The 22,997-nt window shown below is 37.8% G+C and overlaps 1 protein-coding gene across 18 annotated transcripts in view; it reads left to right on the top strand.

The window, feature by feature from the left end:
* Positions 1 to 22,997, top strand: part of LOC18443907 (DNA (cytosine-5)-methyltransferase CMT3) — a 53,375-nt gene that overhangs the window by 24,069 nt on the left and 6,309 nt on the right. For 4 of the 18 annotated variants that reach the window (XR_016051335.1, XR_016051329.1, XM_006854087.4 and 1 more), the window contains exons 10-20: positions 6,550 to 6,608; positions 6,714 to 6,780; positions 6,920 to 7,249; positions 7,359 to 7,427; positions 7,513 to 7,599; positions 7,686 to 7,773; positions 20,534 to 20,658; positions 20,934 to 21,038; positions 21,138 to 21,181; positions 21,300 to 21,369; positions 22,125 to 22,228. Coding sequence is in view for 7 of the 18 variants with exons in the window: in XM_006854087.4 (XP_006854149.4) it covers positions 6,550 to 6,608; positions 6,714 to 6,780; positions 6,920 to 7,249; positions 7,359 to 7,427; positions 7,513 to 7,599; positions 7,686 to 7,773; positions 20,534 to 20,658; positions 20,934 to 21,038; positions 21,138 to 21,181; positions 21,300 to 21,369; positions 22,125 to 22,228 (1,148 nt within the window). In the remaining 11 variants the exon portion in view is untranslated. Of the gene's footprint in view, positions 1 to 6,549; positions 6,609 to 6,713; positions 6,781 to 6,919; positions 7,250 to 7,358; positions 7,428 to 7,512; positions 7,600 to 7,685; positions 7,774 to 20,084; positions 20,135 to 20,533; positions 20,659 to 20,933; positions 21,039 to 21,137; positions 21,182 to 21,299; positions 21,370 to 22,124; positions 22,229 to 22,997 lie in introns of those variants that run through there. The other 14 variants (XR_016051330.1, XR_016051338.1, XM_020673304.2 and 11 more) reach the window with 6 other exon arrangements.

Below are 22,997 nucleotides of genomic sequence, written 5' to 3' on the forward strand. Positions count from 1 at the left end.
AACCTATCCCTTCCTTACTAGTCGTTTCTCTTCTTGATTTTAAATTTACTTTTTCTTTCCCTACATACCCTCTCAAATCTAAACCTTTGATTCTACTTCGTTTCATTCTTGATTCCAAATTCCAATTCTTTCTTTTACTACAAACGCTAGTCTTTTCTATCTCAATGTAAAATCTTTCTTCTTTCTATAAGTACTCTTCTGCCTACTCCTCTCTTAAAAACCAGATTAAAATCTTCCCTTTTCACTCTCAAATTGGTTATCAAAATTTCAAAATAGATGCATGAACCCTAAGATCAGATCTGAAAACCTAGAATTATATTGTGTGAGCCCTAAAATTCTATCTGAAACCCTAAGATCAAATCTAAAAATTTCAGGTAACATCTTTTTTTTTTCCTTCGAATGTTTCATATTTAAAGCTTGAAAGTTTTGAAACCTAAATTCTCTTTATTTTGTGAGCCCTAATTTATGAAGATCATCATCATCAGAACTTTTTCCCAACTATTTGGGGTTGGCTATACAAATCCTAGTCTGTCATTCTGCTCTATCAAGGGCTATACCCTTAGTGTGGCCATAAGTCCCCATATTTTCTCATTAGTTCCAACCATGTCTTTTTGGGCCTACCCCTTACCCTTTTTGAGCCTTGAACTAACTCGCACCTCCTAACAGGTGTCGTACTGGGTTTGTGCTACACATGGCTAGCCCACCTAAATCTACTTTCTCTTATCTTAGTGCCTATTGGAGCCACACCTAAGTTTTCTCGAATGTATTCAACTACTCTTCCTATGGGTATGTTGCTTCTTGACAGCCTAACATTCTGCCTCATAAAGCAAAGCTGGTCTCACAGCTATCCTATTGAGCTTCCCCTTCAGCTTCGTATGCGGCGTTCGCATAAAACTCTAGATGCACATCTCACTTCGCTCACCAAGCTCTAATTCTATGTGCGACATCTTCCCCAACCGCCTTTTCTTGAATTACGGACCCGAGATATCAAAAATACGTTCTTTTTGGTATTTCTTAGCCATCGATCTTAACTACTTCATTGTCTCTACTCTTATTATTAATAAACTTGCATTGATCAAACTATATCGACCGCAAACAACATACACCATGGTACCTCATCTTGTAAGTGCTTAGTTAGGTCGTTCATAATTAAGACAAAGGTATGGGCTCAACGCTGACCTCTGATGTAGACATATTGTCACTGAAAACTCACTCGTCTCTTTGTTCGCACAATAGTTAGTGCTCCATTGTCCATATCTCTCATCAAGTCAATGCAGTATGTAGAGACTCCTTTCTTTCCAACACCCACCTAATTAAATCTCAAGGTACTCTATCATAAGTTTTCTCTAGATCAATAGAGACCTTGTAGAGTTCTTATCCCTTTGTTCTAAACTTCTCAGTCAGTTGCCTAAGTAGAAAAATAACCTTAATTGTTGACCTCCCTGATTTAAAACTGAATTGATTTTCTAATATACATATTTCATGCATTAGTAAACTGATATGAATCTTAGGATTAATACTAACAAAAATACTAAAGGGGATCTAGACAAAATAGATGAAAGAGAAAGATTGAATAGAATAGAAAATACTCAATCACTCTCTCCCACAGCTTCATAGTGTGGCTGATAAGTTTAATCCCTCAGTAGTTCGCACAATTTTGTATGTATCCTTTGTTCTAGTGAATAGGTAACACAATACTTTCTTCCATTCATCGGCCATTTTATTTGTTCTCAACACGTTGTTGAACATCTTGGTTAGCTAGTCAATGTCGATCTCCCTAATGCACTTCTAGGCCGCTATCGAGTACCATCTGGTCCTAAAACCTTTTCTATCTTTACCCTCTTCAAAGCTTCTTTCACTTCTGATATTCTGATCCTACGAATATATTTATGATCTCTACCTTCATTGATGCTATTGGTTCCTTCTACTGTTTTGTTCATATTGTATTTATCCTTTAATAATTTTTTAAAATAAACTCTCCACCTTTCGTTGACCTCTTCACCCTTCACCAAGGCCTTTTGATCATCACTCTTAATGCATTTAATATGGTCTAGATCCCTACATTTTCTCTCTCTAATTTTTGCTAATTTAAAGACATCTTTTTCACCTTTTTTTATCCTAGTTTATTGTATAAATTATTACATGCCTTAAAGTTTAGCCTTACTTACTATTTGTTTAGCATTTTTATATAGGATTGTATACAATGAGACCATTTACCTTTGATACAAGAGGTAACAATTACTTACAACCATTCGATGTGAAATCTAATAGCTTGAGTATCACAAAGTTCTAGAAAATTTCTTTTGAAGTTTGAGCTTGGTCAATAGAATAAATGCAACCATCTAATGGTCAAGATTAATTGTGACCACCTTGTACTAAAGATAAATGGTTTCATTGTATACTTTTCTTTTTTATATTCTTCTAAGTTTGGATAATTTCTACTACATTGCCAAGTTGTATAACATGATCATTTTTCACTAGTGGCCTTTTGCACCTCATCACTCCGCCACCAAATTTTCGTATCAGAATTTCTTTTCCCTCTAGTTTCTCCTAAAACTTCATTTTCCACTTTCTTAATATTGTCCGCTATCTCATTCCACATAATATTGACCTCATGTTCTGAGTTCCATTTTCCCTCTTTAACTCATTTATCCCTAAATAAATCTATTTTCTCATTTTTTAAATTCTTTCACCTGGTACTTGGACACCAATTAATTTCATCCCTTCTCTTCCATCTCTTTATGCAGACGTTTATAAACACGAGCCTATATTGCATAGTTAAACTCTCCTGGGATAGCCCTACAATCTTTACATGATGGTCGATCTACCTTTTCAACTAGGAAGAAGTCAATCTGTCTTTATATGATCAACTTTTATAAGTTATTAAATATTCATCTCGCTTTTTAGAGTAAGTGTTTACTATTACTTGGTCGTAGGCCCATAGAAAAATCTAGAATAGCATCACCCATCTCATTTTTTTTTACCAAACCTGTATCTGCCATATACCCCTTCATATCCTCTATTATCATTGACTACATGACCATTTAAGTCCCCAACTAAAAAGGTCCCCTCTCCATTTAGCATGTCTTGGACTAGTCCATCCAAGTCGTCCCCAAATTGTCTCTTAATTCTATCCTCTAGTCCTACTTGTGTTGCATAAGCACTAATTACATTAATTCTCTCTTTTCCTAATACAAGATTAATTAATAGGAGCCTACCACCTACTCTGTTAGCATTAACATTTTATCTTTTAAATCTTTGTCTACTATTATGCCTACGCCATTTCTATATACCGAAATTTGTACCCATCTATTTCTTTAGCTTTTTTCTCTTTCCATTTAGTTTTCTGTAGACAAGCTACATTTGCTCCTTCATCTCATTGTATCAACTAACTCCATACTCTTACTTGTAAGCATTCCTACATTCCATATGGCTAGACGAATGCTATTCTCTTGGACTAGCTTCTTTACTCACGCTCGTCCAGAATGTCACGAGAACCCTTGCTTATTTTTATAACGCTGTGGCTCATTGCTTCTGGGGAATGCCAAAGCTAACCCTTGCTTATTTTTATAACACTGTGGCTCATTGCTTTTGGGGAATGCCTAGCTAACCCTTGCTCATTCTCATTGTACCCGGTTTTCAATAGAGCTCATCGCTTACAAGAATGCCCTAACACAAGTAAATAATGTATATTCAAGATTCATGGAAAGTTTTATATTGGTTGCCTACCTAATACAACCCATCTCCTTTACGCGTGGGATGGGGGTTAAGAGAAAGTTTAAAGTCCTCACCCTTCATAGACCAAATTTATGAAGATCATGTGAACCCTAAAATCAGATACGAAAATTTCATACCACATCTGAATTTTTCCTAAAGTTTCAAACCCTAAAATTTTATTTTTTTGTGAACCTTAATTTGTCCTCATTCATCCTTTCATGGCTTCCTTATCTATAGCCATTTTTTTATTATTCATGACATGCTTCCACGTATTGTCTATATTAAATTGGACTCAACCAATTTCATATATGGAAGAGTCAAATTGTTCTAGTCTTACATGGTCTAAACACTGATGGGATATCTTGATGGAACCTTATCTCCTCCCCCAAAACTCATTGTGAAAGAGACTGCCCCCAATGTGGGCATAAAAGAGATGAAAGGAGATCAAACTAGTCTCCAGTCTTGGGAGCTATTTTGTCGCAAACCAGTCATTAATAGGCTGGATAAATTCCAGCCTTTCCCAAGACATAATGTCCCAAGTGATAGATGTTTTTTCTGGCAAAGAATTGGGGGATTTTCTTCATGTGCTTTAGGCGAGCTTTGTTGGATTTATGGCCTTTCAAAGCCTTAAAGCTAAGATTCAACTCATTCATTGGAAGTAAGAGAAGATAATTTTGAGTGTTTGGCACACTAGGCCCAAAGTCATATACCCTAATCACATGAGGCAATGAGCGACTTCGATTTAAGAGAGAAATCTCTTGTGGAGGTGTGAGGGTCACCTTCGAGTCAAGCCGATATTTATGAGTATGCCTCATCATAGGTTTGATTGGCTAGGGCAAGGAGAACCAAAAAGTGAATAATAGAACCCAAGTAATTTTTTAGTATTAGCCATGTATAGATGGTCATGACTCTCGGGACATGAGTCCGTACCTTAACACTAGACCACCCTCTGGTTTGTGCACTCAGAGTCGTACATGAAGCTATTCTTCTGATGTATGATTCGATTAAGAAGAGCTAGTGAATATGTGCCTTGAGAGGACTCCTGTATGTGAGCACTTTTATGTGCACCTGTTATCCATTGAGATCTAGGTGATGGAAAGCTTGATTGGAGTTACTTTGATGAGGCCGAATTATGTGTCCTTGCTATAGACGGTGGAGCATAGGCCCGTTGGTTCATTTTGAGATAAAGTAAACCACCATTTCAGAGTAGCCCAATGGAGTGCTCCAATAGCTAGATCTAAGCCTAGAGATCTCAATTACCATTTCTCCTATTTTATTTTGATGAGAAAGGGTGTATTTATGATGAAAAATCATTTGGATAATTTTTGGGAATTTTTTAGAATTGTTTTGAATTTTTTCGAAGCCTAAAATTCCATTTTCAAAATTGTTTGAGGTTAATTCCACTAAGGGACAGCTGGTGGAGGGTGTCCACGTGGCACTCAAGTGGCCATAGGGTGGTGGCACCCTCAGGGGCCACCTTGTTGCTGGCGCTATCATGACTTCAAACACATGGGGCCATGTCCTCTTGTGCAATTATATGTTTTGTTCACTTTAGATATATAGTTTTTAATAAATGTTTACTTTATAACTTAAGTTAAATTATTATTTTTTGGGTAATTTAAGTTAAATTATTTGCACATGGGAATTTGACACATGTGAATTGGGTGACATGCGCCAAGGGTTAGGGCTCATCATGATATTTTTGGATTAAACCCTAATGTATGGGAGAAAATGAAAAATTAAAGTGGCTTTTTGTGTAGCATGATCCCATTGGCTAAAGCCTATGTGAAGTTTATGGAATGGCATTGTAATTGGCTAATATATGGGTTATTATCCTAGGTGGAATATCTCTGTCAAATTACCATAAGGGCATGCCCCTACCCTTGTGATGTGTTATTATTTTCATAAAGTTTTATGGCCAATTATGGAATTATTCATGGACTTATAATGAAACTTTTTATGGGACAAGGACAATTTGGTAATATGGCTAATCTAGGGTTTTATGGAGTGATAATGATTTGCAAATCACGTCTATTGATCTTGATGGTTAGGCATTAATGTGTGGTCAGGATCAAAGCGCTCTCATCTGCTATATATTAAAAGCATCAAAGGCTAAGATTGACTCACTCAAAATATCTCACCACCTCAAGGCTATAAATACCCATGCTCACCTGTCATTTCTACAGACAATGGCACATAGTGATTGGCTAATATGGGATATTATCCTAGTTGAAATGTCTTTTTCAAACTACCATAAGGACATGCCCCTACCCTTATGATGTTTTATTATTTTCTTAAAGTTTTATGGTCAATTATGAAAGATTGCACTTATGGTAATTAGAAAGAAATGTTTCTACTCATTGCATTCAAATGTGAAGCCAAAACTAAAATAATAAATCTCTTTTGCAAGCTCTTTGAAATGGGTTATGCCTTGAATTGGGAAGAATAACATATGAAGTACAATATACATGATTAAAACCTCTTTTTGAGATAACTGGAAAGAGCACTTTAAGTTGAAGCAAGGATTGAAAGAGAGAGAGAGAGAGTTTAGGAAGAAGAAGAAGGGGAGGAGGATGAGTTCCTTTCACTGTTAGCAATAACGTACCATTAAACCATTTGGCCATTAGAAAAATTTTGACTTGCACTTATAAGTAGTCCATACAATTTATTCTCAAATAGTTAATCTGTGAAAATTTGCATATTTCTTGTTAAAAAGGTCGTTTAGGATTGAAAGTAGTAATCAATTGGAAGTTTATAGTATACTATTTGTGTTTGTACTCCAAAATTTTGAGTGACTATTATTGAGAAAAAATTTTGGCAAACATTTCTTAGGTGCGCTGGAAGGGATATGGTTCTAGTGAAGATACATGGGAACCTATTGGAAGTTTGGGGTATTGTATCATCTATTTAGCAGACCCTGCCGTTGTATTCTTTTACCTCTTTATTTTTCATTAGGTTTCTTTTCATGGGTTCTTATTCCAACAATTTTGCACCAGTAAATGCCAAGAGCGGACAAGAGAGTTTGTTCAAGAAGGCATTAAAGCAAATATATTGCCCCTACCTGTAAGTTGTGTGATGGTCGAGTTGTGTCGCTTTTCTTGTTTTGTATATATCACATCACATGCTTTCCTCATTCTACTCATTTTTAGGACATTCGTGATTTAAAATCTGCCTTACTCCTTTTGGGGTCCAATATTCTTAGGGTGACGTTGGCATTGTCTGTGGTGGTCCTCCTTGCCAAGGAATTAGCGGATACAATCGTTTTAGAAATGAAGAAGCACCATTAGACGATCCAAAGAATCATCAGCTGGTTGTATTCATGGACATAGTCAATTTCCTTCAGCCTAGATATGTTCTAATGGAGAATGTGCTTGACATCTTAAAATTTGCGGGAGGTTTTCTTGGGCGGTATGCTTTGAGCCGCTTAATTAATATGAATTATCAAGCAAGACTTGGAATTATGGCTGCTGGTTGCTATGGTCTTCCACAGTTTCGACTTCGTGTATTTTTATGGGGCGCACATCCTCATGAGGTAAGTTATTGCTATTATTCTCGGTAGGCGTCTGACTCAGATTTGAACCTCTAGTACAAGGAAGTCATAAATCGTTCATTGCATTGTTTTCTTTTCTCTCTAACTGCAGAAGTTGCCCCAATATCCGCTTCCTACGCATGATGTGGTTTTGCGAGGAGTTATTCCTTGTGAATTTGAGGTACAGGGAATGTAATGTGATTTTTGTTAGGGAACTATTATATGTTTACTCTCTTTTCTAACAGTGTATGAGCTTAATATTGTAGCCAAATACTGTGGCTTATGATGAAGACCAGCCACGCAATCTAAAAGATGCAGTTCTCCTTGGTGATGCTATATCTGACTTGCCCACTGTAAGATTACGTTGTATGAATTTGATGATTGGTTGATCTCTCCTTGTGATTACATTTTGAGCTATTTGCTTTGGATATTTTTTAAGGTCACGAATTTTGAAACACGTGATGAGATGCCGTATGGTAAACCTCCACAAACCGAGTTCCAGAGATACATTCGAGCAACAAAACATGGTGAGTCCACAATTTATAGAATGAAGGTCCCATTTCGATACAGAAAACTTCTTCCCCCCTCCCCCAAAAGTCCTCTTTTGTATGTAGTAGTGGATTTACGGGCCATGCATGATGATTTGCAATGGAAGTTAGAAGATTAACAAATGATTCTAAACATAAAGTACTAAATTAATTTATTTTGAACTCCACACTATAAGGTGGAAGTTTGATGTCATTTATACAAAGCACCCATGAAAGATCAAGAAATCCTTGAATATAATAAAGGCATCGGGTAGTTACAATTAATAAACAAAAATCAGGAAAGTTGGAGCAATTACAATTAATCAACAATATCAGTAAAGTTTTCATTATGTCATCATCATTATCATCGCCATCATCCAAGCCTTATCCCATCTATTTGGGGTCGACTATCTGAATTCTGTTCTGCCATGCTATTCTATCAAGGGCCATACCCTTAGTTAGATCATAAGTCACCATATCTTTTTCACCACTTTCATCTATTATGTGCTTTTAGGCCTTTCCCTTGCCCTTTTAAAGTCTTCCATTGGAATCAAGTCACCTTTTCTAATTAGTGTTATATTAAGTATGTCCTGCATATGGCCGAGCCATTTAAGCCTACTTTCACTAATCTTATTGCCTTTTGGAGCTACCCCTAAGTTCCCTCGAATGTATTCGTTACGAATGCTCTCATTTCTTGTCTTGCCACTCATGCATCTCAGCATCTTCATCTCAATTACACTTATCCTATGGATATGTTGTTTCTTGATCGCCTAATATTCCATCCTAGAAAACATGGTTTATCTTACAGCTGTTACATAGAACTTCCCCTTAATTTCATTGGTATGCGCCATAACATAAATAATACTTAGGTTCAAAAATCTTGAGCCCAAGTATTTGTTATAAAATTTGAGAATTGTCTCATAAATAATTTTTAAAACATTAGTAGTGAATTTCTTTAATCTTTATATTTCAAGAGCTCTTTGGAAGATGATAAATAAAAAAATGATTCATCAATAAATTTTAAAAGAATTAAAATTCAATATTAAATGCAACAGTTTTAAAACTGAATTTATTTCCTAGTATTATAGTTAGAGCAAAAAACTTAAATAATTTGTAAGGAAAGAATGGACATAAATTTCTAAATATTCCAAACTTCATAATTGAAAAACTGAAAATAGTCACAAACTATTTTTTAGGCATAAAAATACTGGAAATTATAATTCCTCAAAAAAGAAAATATAGGTGGTTTCCTTTTCATAGTCAAGACAATGTAGTAATATTTAAATAGTTGAGAAATTGTAATAATGAAAATAAAACATGTCATAAAATTAAGAGAACATGTTAAGCTTGCATTAAATGTTTACATTTTTTTAATAAAATATTGTAGATATTTTACGAAGCATGTAAACAAATAAATGATTTTTTTGTACTTACAAGAAAATTGAACGGCGGTAGCTCTTTAAAAATTAAAAGAATAGGAGTATTTTATTGGAAATACAATTTTGCTATTTATGTGCGTAAGAAAATGTAATGAAATATTTTTAAATCTTGAAATTTTGATGAAAAAAATGAATTCTTCAATATTTCGTAAATAATAAAATGTGAGTCTGCATTGAAATATTACAGCATTACCACATGCTTTGACAATAGAAACTGCCATTTTAGGACTTAGCCTAATGTAAAAACTAGGATTCTGAAATTAAGAGCAATGTATATAATCCACATATAATCCTAATACTAAGAAAGAGACATGGACTTAACAAAAAAGTGACATACCTCTTGTTATTTGATGGGATTCATTGTAAACGAGGATCCAATGCAATTAAAGAAATATGATGGAATGAATTCATTAGAGGAGTACATACATATTCACATGGAAGACGGAAAACAAATGACATACTTCTTTATTTTATGGGATTTGTCGTAAAAGAGGACTTCACACAATTAAAACTAATAAACGATACGATGGAATGAATTTATCAGAGGAGAACATACATATTCACATGCAAGATAATATATATATATATATATATATATATATATATATATATATATATATATATATATATATATATATATATATATATATATATATATATGAAAAATGTTTATATAGAGCAGAGGTTCTAAACAATCAAATTAAAGCCCACCTCAAAAATTTCACTATAAAAGGTTATTTTGTTGTCCAAATATCCTCAAATTGATCATCTCGACATCAAGATGCATGGACCTGAGGAAAAAAAATGGATTTCAAGTTTTGAAAATAGTACTTCTTGTAATCCATTTTTGGACCATCAATTTTCAAGATTTTAAAGTTGTCATAGATTTGTTCGATCTACACAATTTTTATAGTTTTAAATTTTATAATCAAAGATAAAAATATATTTTAAGGCTATCACAAAGATTTCCAGTATTGAAACCACATTTATTGACACTATTTTTGAAGGTGTGCTTTATTTTGTTTAGAGCCTCGGCTCTATACAAATCGTACCCTATATATATATATATATATATATATATATATATATATATACATAGGGATATTCTAAACTTCACAACCCTTCAAATTACAAAGGTTCAAGATAGAGAGAGTTGTGAAGGGTTGATTTATTAATTTTGTAGTTTATTTTTTAAAAAAAGTTACTTTTGTGGGGGCAATTTTGTAAATAATACTATAAGACAAAGGGTACTTTTGTCATCTCCATAAGAAATTTTAACTAAAGGATAAGAGCACTCTACAAATAAAGTTCCAGGACACCAACTTACAAAATGCGATTTTATTTTGTGAAAATTTCAAATTTGCCCTTGCTTAATGGTAAAGTTACCTATTTAAATAATTTTTTAACAACAAAGTAATGATTGTTTTGATAAATACACCCATCACAACCCCTTTTAACTTGAACCTTTGTATTTTGAGAGGTTGTTAACTCTAGACAAACCCATACATATATATATATATATATATATATATATATATATATATCAACCACCCCCATGCCCCCATCTTTTCTCTTGCTTCTTTATCACATGATCTCAAATCTTCCTATAAAGACAACTCAATACTTCTAGGATCCTCTATGAGTATCTTCTAGATAAGCTACACACAATTTATGTGAATATTAAGTTATTTAAACCTACTTTCAATTTACCATTGTAGAATCCCTCTAAAATCTTTGGTCTCCTAAAATATCTGTCAATTTATAAAAACATACTTCTGACCCACGTCTGCCTCTATGACAATAATTAATACTATACTTTATAAATATATGTTAATATTAGGTTTCATTTGAGTTTTGAAATTGTGAATGGTATTTTTTTTGTCATTCCTTTATATTTCCTATTCAAAAGTTTCCATAAGTATCTCTCATCTCTCCTAAAATCTCTCTTTATCTCAAGGATTTTCTTTATCCATTTATCTTCTATACTAAGAAAGATGGAATCAAATTACCCCACGCTGCTCTAAACACTATTTTTAGCCATCCAATGCTATCTCTATGGATAAGGTCCCCTTTTATTCCTGGACACATGACCACCCCTTAAATGTGGTTTAATAATAATCTATAGTTAACCACTTAACCATACACTTACTAGCGAAATAGGATATGTGCATCAAGTTGCTAAAGAACATGAATGTGGAAGTAGGAGTACCAAGCAAGTGGGAAGTATCCAAAACAAAATTGATTGCTTTACCTCCCCCTCGGTGGACAAATTACCGTCATCTCTGTGGGCTATTATGGGGACTTGGTTAAACAATCTCCATCATGCAGCATATGCTAATTATCTCTGTAATTTTTGGTATCCTCCACTGATAAGTTGATTATTGACATGTCAATTTGAGAATATTGTATGACTCATAATATATTGACAATGGTAAGAATTGATGAGAAAACTCTTCAGACTTACCTAATGGTAATGTATATGTCACTGTTAACTAGCATGGCTTTCCTTCAGAAATGTAGTAGTTAAAACTATGCCCTTTACCTGAGGACTGGAGTTACTAGAGGAGATTCTTGCGTATGCTTTTAGGAACCTTGACCTTGTGCTAGGGATTAACCCAACTTGATGTCATTTCTAACTCCTATCAATGCAAACAAGAATACGGACAAAAATAAATAAATTGGGAAACTAATGTGAGCCTGGAAAATGCATAGGAGTCTTCTTACGGACTTGCTGCGTTTTCCAAGATTGGGTGAATTTGTGTTTCTTTTTCCTTTTTTGGGGCTTCTCATCCACTAAAAATCACAAAAAGCACTTTGTTGGTTTTGTGCTGATTTTAACTTTAACAAAAAGCATTTTGTTGGTCTCTAGATTATTTTAAATTTGTATTTTTAAATAATTTTTTATTTTCTAATTTATTGCTTTTTTTGTGATTTTGTATAATACTTTACAATGCTAGTTATGACTTGTTGAGTTTGATTTCCAAGTTGACTTGCCACGAGGCTTGGTTTAGTCCTGAGAGCCTAATCAAAGTCTTAAAACCTTGTTTAAGAGACTTACTAGTATGGGCCCTCTACTAAAAATATCCCTCATTTTGGCAGATCTATCAATGATATGGCATGCAGGGAAGACTTGTGAATAGGACATTTATCTTTGACTTATTTATCTTTTAGTATTGTATTATAAGCTCTCTCTCTCTCTCTCTCTCTATATATATATATATATATATATATATATATATATATATATATATATATATATATATATATATATATATATATATATATATGGAAAAATCGTCCCAATGCTTATGGGCAAAAATGAACAGTGATTTCACCTATGCTCATCACTGTCTAAAGTTCTTCGCACGGTCACGATTGTCCAGTAGTATTTTATTTCTCATTTTTTTTCTACAAATTGAAATAATCTGAAATTTAAAGCGTGTTTACATCTTAGTTAGGTGCACCTAATAAAAATATAAAAAAAAAAAATCGAGAAAAACAAAGGACCAAAATACCCCTGAAATTTTTCAGGGGTATTTTGATCAATTTATTTCATGTAAAATATTTTTTTGATATTTTTCGTAGATTCGCCTATTTTTGATGAACAAACACTCTAAATTTCAGAACATTCCGATTTGTAGAAAAAAATAAAAAGTGAAACAATACCGGATATTTGTGATTGTACGATGAACTTTGGACAGTGACAAGGGTAGGCGAAATCATTGCTCATTTTCGCCTATAGGAAGTTTGTAGTATCTTCCTATATATATATATATATATATTCCTTAATGTACTCAACATTTTTTGACACTCATTGCCCCTTGTTTTGTAGCTTAATTTTTGAGTAAGGGCATTCTTTTTTATTCAGAGGGATAAGATAGATATTTCTAAAACAAACTAGTGCCATTTTATTAATGGTTAAGAAGCAACCATTGTTTCATGCGGGTGATGTTACACCTCATGTGAATAATGTCATCTTTCAATATAGTCAATAAATACTTCTCTTGCTATCAAGAATTTCTACTTTACCCTAAATTAATTATCTAAAATAGTGCTAGACAAATAAGTTACTACATGGTGGTGTAAGGATATCAAGTGTCCAAAAATGTTGATTACCTTAAGGAAAGAATCATATGTATGAGTACCCTAACATAAGACAGCTTTCGGACAATAGAAAACCCTTCAATTGACCATCTCGGTATCGCGATGTGTGGACATGAAGAAAAAAAAATTCAAGTCCTAAAAATAGCTCATCTAGTAACAAGTTATTTGAACCGTCTAGTTTTAAGATTTTCAAGTGCTTATAAATCTTCTTGGTTTGTACTATTTTTGAAATTTTAATTTTTATAACTACATAAAAAAAAGATTTTCAAGCCATCAGAAGGGTTTCAATACTAGAATTACATCTCCAAGCAAATTTTAGAGGTGCGAGGTGTGTATATATATATATATATATATATATATATATATATATATATATGTATATATATATATATCCACCCTGACCCTATGTATATGATTAGCTTGTGCCTCTTACACAAGATCATGCCCATGGTCATGTTGGCCAAAGGTCGATCATCTACGAGCCTCATCCTATCAGTCTCTGCGGTCCACCAAGTCCAACCATTGAGCCATTTGTTTGCACCAACTTCCCAAAGATTTTGCACTGAACATGACTTCTCTTGCCTGTCATTGAAGGTTGGCCCAGGCTAGAGGTACTACCACCACTAAATAACCCCCACCGCCCCAAAAGCAACAACAACAACGACCAAAAAAAAAAAAAGACATACACACACATGCATACCTATCTCACCTCACATTGAAGGTTGGTCAGCGCTAGTTTATTGGTTTAAAGAACTGGCCCTTTAGGAGATAGCTGAATTCCCCAAAGTAGCAGAAGTCTGTATTAGACTTGTTCATGGCGACGCATTTGGGGTTCCATGTGAGTATCTTCATGGAAGCGGTTGGGATCGAGCGGAGCACCTCTTTGTGTGCCTAACTGTTTGTCGAACACTCGAAAAGGGCTCTTCAACGGGGACTTGGGCTATGGAGGTGGCTTCTCTGTCGTAGTTTATGCTACAATTGAGGTTGGACAGCTCCCTTGAGCCTTTGGTCTTGAGTTTGGACTTGAACTGGGGGTCTTCCTTGATAAAATCTATCAAAGACCTTTGGGGCCCAGGGAAGTCCATACCCATTACCTTGAGAACTTGGAGAACATCTCCTTGGGCCTCGTCGAGGCCCTCCACAAAGCTTGGGCTGACCAAGTCTGGTTTCGAGGACCCATAGCACCCCGCTGTGGAACTGGCATGATAGGGAGAGGGGGACGACTCCTCGAAACAAAGAAGGAGGGGAGGGTAGAAAGGTTGGGGGAGAGGTAGCAACATTGGGTTGAAGACGAGAGGGGTGAGGGAAGGAGAGGGGGTGGTGGTTAGGGTTCACCTCCAGGGAGGGAGGGTTGGGAGCGTGGCTGGTAGATAAAGTAGAGGGGGAAGGAACATGCACCAAAGGGGGAGGATGAAAGAAATTGGGATAACTCGAGATTTGAGAGTGAGGGTAAGCTGTCAACTATCCCTGGAGTTGTGCTCAGGTGTCAAAGGGGAGAAGAGCAAAAGATGAGAAGGGATATCGCGGGGCAGGGCCGATGGGGGGAAGAATGAAGTGGCCATAGGGGGGTAGGGAAAGATGCCCATGGTAATCAAGGGAGGGAAAAGGGCTTGAGGGGGAAAAGGCGGGGATACGAAAGAAAGGGAGGGGACAAGAGACCAATGAGCTGATGGCGAGGTACTGAGGGGTATTGAAGGCAGTGAGAGGGGAAGGGCAACTGATGCACCAGGATTGAGGAAGTGGAGGATAAACTAGCAGAGGGCGGTGGCTGAGGGGGACACGACTGGAGAGGGGAGAGACACAAAGAGAAGAGGTATCAACATGGGAAGGGGTAGAGGACGAGGGGGAAGATGGCGGAGTTAGTAGCAAGGGGGGCAAGGATAAGGCGGAGGGAGATAAAGAAAGGTGGCGGAGCGTGAGGTCACTAAAAGGGGGAGAGAATCAAGAGAAGCGGGCATCGCCAAAAGGGGAGGCTGATTAGACAATAACTCTTGTAGCTCAAGGGATGAAGGAGGAGATTGGTGAGGAATGGTTGTCGAAAGGTGGTCTGCAATGAGGGGCGAGGGGGCGGCACGCTAGATTGCCGACGAGGGGTTTGAAACTGCAGAGGAGACTACAGTGAAGTCTTCAGAACTAGGCACTCGAGAGGAAGAAGGGGCATGCGAGTTGGAGGGAGAGGGAGAGCAAGAACTCTGGGAGGAGAGAGAAACAAAGGTCGTATTCCCTCTAGGCGGCGATGGGACAGATGTCGGGCATGCTAAGGGGAACTTGTAGGCCAAGTTGAGGGGTGAGACATGGGGAAGGGAAGGGAGGACATTGATCACGTGGAGAGTAGATGGAGTGCTTGACACCTATCCAACGGGCTTTATCGGCACGAGGGGAGCATTAAATGTTGAGAGGGGATGCTTATGGGGAGGAGGCTCATTGTTGGATGAGGGATTTGAAGATGCACAGTGTAACGCTGACACGCGGTTGTTCAAGTCAGCAGCACAAGCTATGTGGCAAAGGATGGTGGGAGCCGCCACCGAATTACACGAGAGAGAGTTTGCCATGTATGGCTAGAGGGTGCAGGAGGCAGTTTCATCCAATGGAGGGGAGGCGACTTGATGACTCTCCAGCCTCAACCCATATCTCATTTGGACCAAAGAATGAGATGGGGACGGTGACAGGAAACATCTTCGGCAAGGGCCAATGATCTACCAGAATTCATCTCGGGGAGGGGTTGGGGACTAACAGATCTGTTATAAGGGACTAACAGATCTCTACCATGCTAATTTTTCTACCAATGTTTATTCCGGCAAACTGGAATCCATCATATGAAGATTTTGGAAAGGGTGTGTTTGCTCTATCTTGCTTGCTAGGCTGTGGGCATGGGGGTGCTAGAAAATGGCATTTTGAAGGAGGGGAGGCTAGGGCCCAAGCCAGGTGCAACCTGTAGAACAAGTAGCTTTGAGGATGAGTTCCAGGGAAATCGATTTGACGAGCAATTGGATGGCGCCAAGGGGAAGGAAATCAGATGACTTCCAATGAACACTGATAAATCTGCCACATGCGTCTCCAATGAGCCTATAGGTTTTAGGTTGCATGCATGGAGAGGGATGTTGAATACCTAAGCCAAATGCCTTGAGGGAGGAAGGCACCCAAGTTGATATTCCATTTGGAGAGAAGAGAATGCCTCTCCTCAGTAAAGGCCTACAACCAAGGTTGGGTTCAACCTAGACCTTCTGAGTGCATTTTTCCATACCCCTAAGGTCGGCTTGAGGGGGGTGGAAATGGCCCACAAGGGAGTTGTTTGAGTCTTCGAGAACGTCGGGCAAATGGTGGAGGAATTGCGCAAAGATGACGAGAATGCGGGTGGGGTGGGCCACGAGGGTTTGGGGGGAGGAAGAGACTAGGGAGGCGGGGGTGGAAAAGGTGGACGTAGTTTTGGTAGAGGGGAGGAAGGGGGGAGCAGAAGGGGGAAGAGAGGAGGGAGGGCTCATTGAAAAAAAAGCAAAAAAAGACTAGACCACCGATTTGGAACCACGACCAACACTCCAACTTGCTCCCTCAAGAAAATTAACTTAAATGACATTTGACATACTGCATATTCGGTGTCATGTAAGATTGTTGGGGATAGTTTTCTCTCTCATGTAATGTCAATGGAACTGGTTTTTATAGTACTGCAGGGGTATTTGGTTCTTCTTCAGGTTGCACAACAGTCTCCACCAGTTGGAGTGCATTCAACAAGTGCAAGGAGTATGACCACATTGGGGCCCCTTCCTCTCCTTCAACTACTTGAACCACGTCAAGGAGTTAGTTTTTGTGGCACTTCCTCAATTGTTAGTTGCCCCAGCAAATAAAGCAGCCTAAGAAGGCATTTCAGTGTGCCTCTCCCTTTGATCGTCCCCTTCTCAACCCTGGTTGCAATGTGGTACCAAACTCTGTCACCATCAAGCCCTAAAGACGATTCCACATGTGGACTTCACCTCACCATGAGTGTTGTATTCTAGGGCCTCAACAGCCACCATAACATTAGGTTAGTCTCGCACACCTTTCCTCCTTAACCCAGCCTAGGCCCAACCTTATGTCCCAATACAAATATGAACAACCTGTCCTCCTCAGTCATGATCCTGATATCCAAGAGACACAAACTTCTTCACATAATTCCTCACTGAGCCAATCTGTCAAATTTTCACAAGGCCTCGCAAAGAACCATGGTCTCACTGCCTAGCAAGAAATAATCATTGAACTCCATTTTCAAGGACTCTCAGTGACTCTCAATGCTCAACTTGGGCCTTAAGAGGCCCTCGACTCGCATCTATCGCTAGTATTACATGGCCATATGCCAAAATGGTCGTCCTTATGGGCATGAGCAGCCTCAAATTACTGCTCCATGCCCCATAGGATGTTCTCCAACCCCTTGGGGTCCTTCATGCCTTCGAATTCCCCAACTTCTTGAACCCTCACATTTCAAGATTTAGCCATTCCATGTTGTTTTAAAAGGCCTTCTTGATGGGGGTAGTGTCTTCTTACAGGGCCATGGAGGACTTGAGGTCCACAAGCCCTCCCCACACGAGCACTGCAAGCACTACATCTCTCCTCCATGTTTGCATCCAAGACACTAAACTGAAAATCTAGGGCGGTGATGCTTGGTCCCATCCCACCATCCTGAACTCCTTGTGTCATGATGTGCTCCAACTATTCTGCAGGTATGTGGCACATTCTCGAATTGAACTGGGACACCATCAGCTGTGATCACCAAGCTATGCGCTGATACCAACTGTCACAAGGCTACTTTTTATTATTGCTCAACCATGGGGCCCCAAGACCAAATTTGCCCCTAACTAAGGCAACACACACAATGCATGCACGTAAGCATAGAAAAGGGTTGTATCCACTCTTTATCACCTTTATACTCTTGCTCGTATATGGCCATGGATGTCCCTCAAAGGCAAGTGGTTTACATAGCCTGGATTGTGCACCCACATACTCACACATTAGCGATATAGCCGTTAAGGCTTGCATCACTATTACTGTCCACCTCGTGATCTGGCAATTACGAGCCCATGCCCTGTAATCATGGCCCACCCATCAGGGCTCATTAAAGGGGGATGATGGTCTGGTCAATCCATTATGTAACAATCAATGGTCACATATGTCCATTACCTCTGCACTCACCCTCTATCACATGGCCTATGGCCATTAAATAAGCCAATGCGTAGGGAAGTTACACAGTTCGAAATTTGAAATCCACACTTGCCTGTTATTGGAAACCCAATTGGAGGACATTGGTTCCCATGGTTTATAGGTGCTCCAAATAGTAATCCGATGAATGGTAGTGCTATGAGTATTTGTAATTCGAATCAACTTTCAAATGCAAATATTTAGCGTCAAGAGATACTCAACATGTATGATTGTAATATCTTTTACAGGTAACAACGGTAGTTATAACTAGCGTGTTGGAGCATTAAATTCAAGAGAACTTAGTCCTTTGAGCATTCAAATTTAAATACTCCATATCTTCACCCTCATTATCGCAAGCCACAAAGGCCTCAGTATGTATGGGATTTGCAATCATTTTTATTATTTATTTATTTTTTGGAGAAATGATGTTTTGTATGTCAAACCTCTCTTTGTTTTTGACAAGCAATGCATACAATATCAAAGCATCAAATTACTTGACAATTAATCTCAAGTTACAAGATGCAATCATCTTTATGTCATATTTTTTGACAACAAATGACCAATAAAAATCAAGTGGTCTATGTTCTTTAGAAACTGATTTTATTAATTGTGCATTGTAGTGATCCATTAGAGAGATTATAAGTTGAGAAATTTTAAAAATCAAGGGCCTGCACTTCGAAAGGCCCATCCCAACGAACTTCCGTCAATAATATGCGAAAATTGAAGCTGTATATTTAAACAGATAAGCTAGACAAAGAGCTAGCAATTGTATTGATTTTCCCATGAGTGGTGGCTTCCAATAAAGAGCCCTCTGCATGAGAATATCATTTAAGGATATTTGTCCTGAATCCTGATCGATGACCTACAGAAAGCTTCAAATAAAGAGCCATGCTTTTGATTGACTTTGAGGGAAACGAGAGAAAAATTCTGGTTTGTAGATCTTCATCTTCCTATGCTATTGAAGAAGATAAGAGATGAAAAACACCTTAATGCCAGTGCCAGGTAATATCTCCACCTTTGTCCAGCCTAAAGCTAGGTCCTTCACTAGGAACATCAATATTCTTGATATACTCCACTGAACTCCTATCTACCGAACACGTATTGATGTTAGCTCATTGTCTTGACAGTATTGTGTCATCTAGAAAATGGAATGAGCCACCACCAAGTTGGTGGGAGTTGGGACTGATTTTGAGGCTCCAGATAAATCCCATCCTTACTATGAAAACCATTCCATTCAGGTTTTCTCAGCATTCTTCACCTAAAAGGAATTTGTTTCATGTACTTCAGAAAAATACATTCTAACTTCTGTGTAAGTTTCATATAACTTCCATATACATACTAATTTCCATGTAAACTTCCGTGAAAATTTCCTTAATGTTAGTGGTGTGCATTTGTCTTAAATGGTTCATTATTCATTACCCAATCATTTCCATGCATTTAAGTTGGTTTCCTTTTTATGTCTCATTTGTCACCTAGCTTGCTCTTGAATCTTCATTTCACAGATCACCCTTCTGTTTCTTCTCGTCTCTACTGGTTGCTCTTAAACACAATAATTTTTACACTAATGTGGCCTTTTTGTTATCTTTTTCTGTTCGAGATTAGACAGCTAACCTGTAAATCATTGACCCACATAAAAGGCCATCCCATAACTGGTACGTTATCTAAAATAACAGTCAGATACTCTTTGATAATTATTTCAGTCTTGCTGGTCTGTTATCTTTCTGGTTTGTGTATTTCTTCTTTTATTAATCTTATCAAAAGGTGAAAACTTTGTACTTCTCTCTGCTTATTTGCACCCTTTGTCCGACTTGAGGCATACTTTTTAATAGGAAAAATTTAGCAGGGCTGTTATACTCGACCATGTTTTTGCTATTCCAGCCAAATATGGGTAAATAGAAAAAATGACCTCTGCTGGATACTCTTTCTACCCAATTTTCTTGATGGGGATAGCATAAAAGTGTGTGAGAATGATTAATTGCTTAAACAGTGTAAATTTACTCTCTTGACATTAAAAAGAAATTACTCATATTTTATTTTGATGAGTGGATCAGAGATGATGGGTACCGCTCCTTCCTCTGTAAAGAGAAGTTCGCACAAGCCTATGCTTTATGATCATCGCCCTCTTCTTTTGAATGAAGACGACCATCAACGAGTTTGTCAGATCCCAAAGCGAAAGGTCAGTACGAGAGAGAGAGAGAGAGAGAGAGAGAGAGAGAGAGAGAGAGAGAGAGAGAGAGAGAGAGAGAGAGAGAGAGAGAGAGAGAGAGAGAGAGAGAGAGAGAGAGAGAGAGAGAGAGAGAGCTGGCATTGTTTTCTTTTGATGGGTAAATTGACCATGATGTTGGGGAAAGAGAAATGAAGAGAACGCTTCTCCCATTGATCAATTAAAAGACGAAACAAATGGAAAGAAATGCTTATGTTGGTTGGTGGCACTTGTTTCTTCATTGCTAGGGAGCAAATTTTAGGGACCTCCCTGGTGTTGTGGTTGGGGCGGACAATAAAGTGGAATGGGACCCGAAAATCAAGAGGGTACTTTTACCATCTGGGAAACCGCTGGTCAGTGCACTGCATCTTTGATCATGGTTCGAGGCACTATAACATAGTTGCTTCCTACAATTCTACAATTGGTGTGACATTCTTTTGTTCTGATCTCAGGTGCCTGATTATGCTATGAGTCACTTAAATGGAAAATCCTCAAAGTGAGGCCTTTCTTCTGACTTACTCTTTGTTTTGATTCTATTTTTTATAAGCTTGCTTTGTTCATTTGTTGTGGTATTTGTTTCATTTCGGCTGTTACTTTGTGGTTGGATTTCTCAGACCCTTTGCGCGATTGTGGTGGGATGAAACTGTGCCAACAGTTTTGACCAGAGCGCCTCCACACAACCAGGTTTTGTGTTTCTTTCCCTCCACATGTTAGGGTTCAAGGTTTGAAATGCTATGGTGGTTTCTGATTATTCTATATTCTGCTGTAATCGATTCTAAGGAGAGAAAATAAAGAAATGATTAAAAGACCAACATAGGAAAATAATAAATGGCTATTTTTGCAAATTCCATCTGGATTTCAGCAAATTAAATCTAATTCTAAAATTTGGCAGATTACTGCCAAATTCGGATGCCAATATGGAGGCACCCAAACGTGCTGTTCTTTGGAAAAAGATGATGAAAACAATGTACAAATATGATTGGAACTCAAGAGTAAATTGATTTGGATTTTCAAATTTTTTGAGTAATGGTTACTATTAATTCACCAGTTACAATGTTCTCATATAACGTACCAATATTTGAGAGTTGCACAGAATTGTTTGCTTACACATTTATACAAGCACATGAAGGCACTCTCTTAACCATGCATGCAGTCATAAATACAATGTGGCTAACAGGGAGACCATGCATGCAGTCATAAATACAATGTGGGTAACAGAGAGACCATGCATGCAGTCATAAATACGATGTGGGTAACAGAGAGACCATTCATGCAGTCATAAATACAAATAAATACAATGTGGGTAACAGAGAGACCATGCATGCAGTCATAGATACAATGTGGGTAACAGAGAGAGAGAGAGAGAGTTTAGAAACTGGACCCAAGTTCAGACAACTGAGAAAGATGTACATTTTGGTCTCACATGTGAATGTGTACAGGCAATCCTGCATCCAGTGCAAGATCGGGTGTTGACGGTTCGTGAGAGTGGAAGGTTGCAAGGCTTTCCAGACTATTATAAGCTCTGTGGATCAGTTAGAGATAGGTAGTGTCAATTTGCTTTCAATTATATTTTCTAAGTTGTGCTTCTCAAGCTTGTTTAGCTTCACATTGCTCCTTTAGGGTCCACGTACATGAAATGATCCCCATACTTTTAGGATACATGCATGTCGGATTTGATTCTTTTGCTTTTTGTGAGCTAAAATTAATTATAGAAAATCAGACTACTTTGTAAATGTGCGAACCTAGCTTTTGAATTTCACGGGACTAATGGGCATGCTGACGCACACGCACACATAGAAAATGATTCTCTTAGCGCAAGTGCTGACGGAACAACATTAGCCCAACAGCTTAGATTCAATTTGCCGTACACGACGACCAAAGAGGGAAGGGTAGGGGAGGGAAGGGAGGGGAGGGTTGTTTGGATCATTTTTAGTATATTATTTTATTTACAATTTTTTTAGAGCACCAACGTTAGGCACACGTGCCCCCAAAATTTCGAGTCCCTCAGATTTATGTGAATTAAAAGCAATCAGTGTCCATGTGCACTGGCCATCAGATCTGCCTAAATTGAGTCTGGGTTGTCCGGCCTACACAATTCCATAGGCCGGACAGCCTATATGACCGTTTCCTGCATATGTGTGTGTCTTGGGACACAAGGAAATGGTGCGACCAAATGTGGTTGCGTGAGAGATGTTCAAATACCCAAATTTGGTTGTGTGCATGTCACAGAGAGAGACAGAGAGAGAGAGAGAGAGGGATGTTCAAATACAAAAATTTCATTGAGAGAGACTTAGGACTTGAGGCAGGGGTAT

This window comes from Amborella trichopoda, chromosome 3 (genome assembly GCF_054954075.1).
Source record: "Amborella trichopoda isolate Santa Cruz 75 chromosome 3, AtrichopodaSantaCruz75HAP2 v2.0, whole genome shotgun sequence".
NCBI lineage: Eukaryota > Viridiplantae > Streptophyta > Magnoliopsida > Amborellales > Amborellaceae > Amborella > Amborella trichopoda.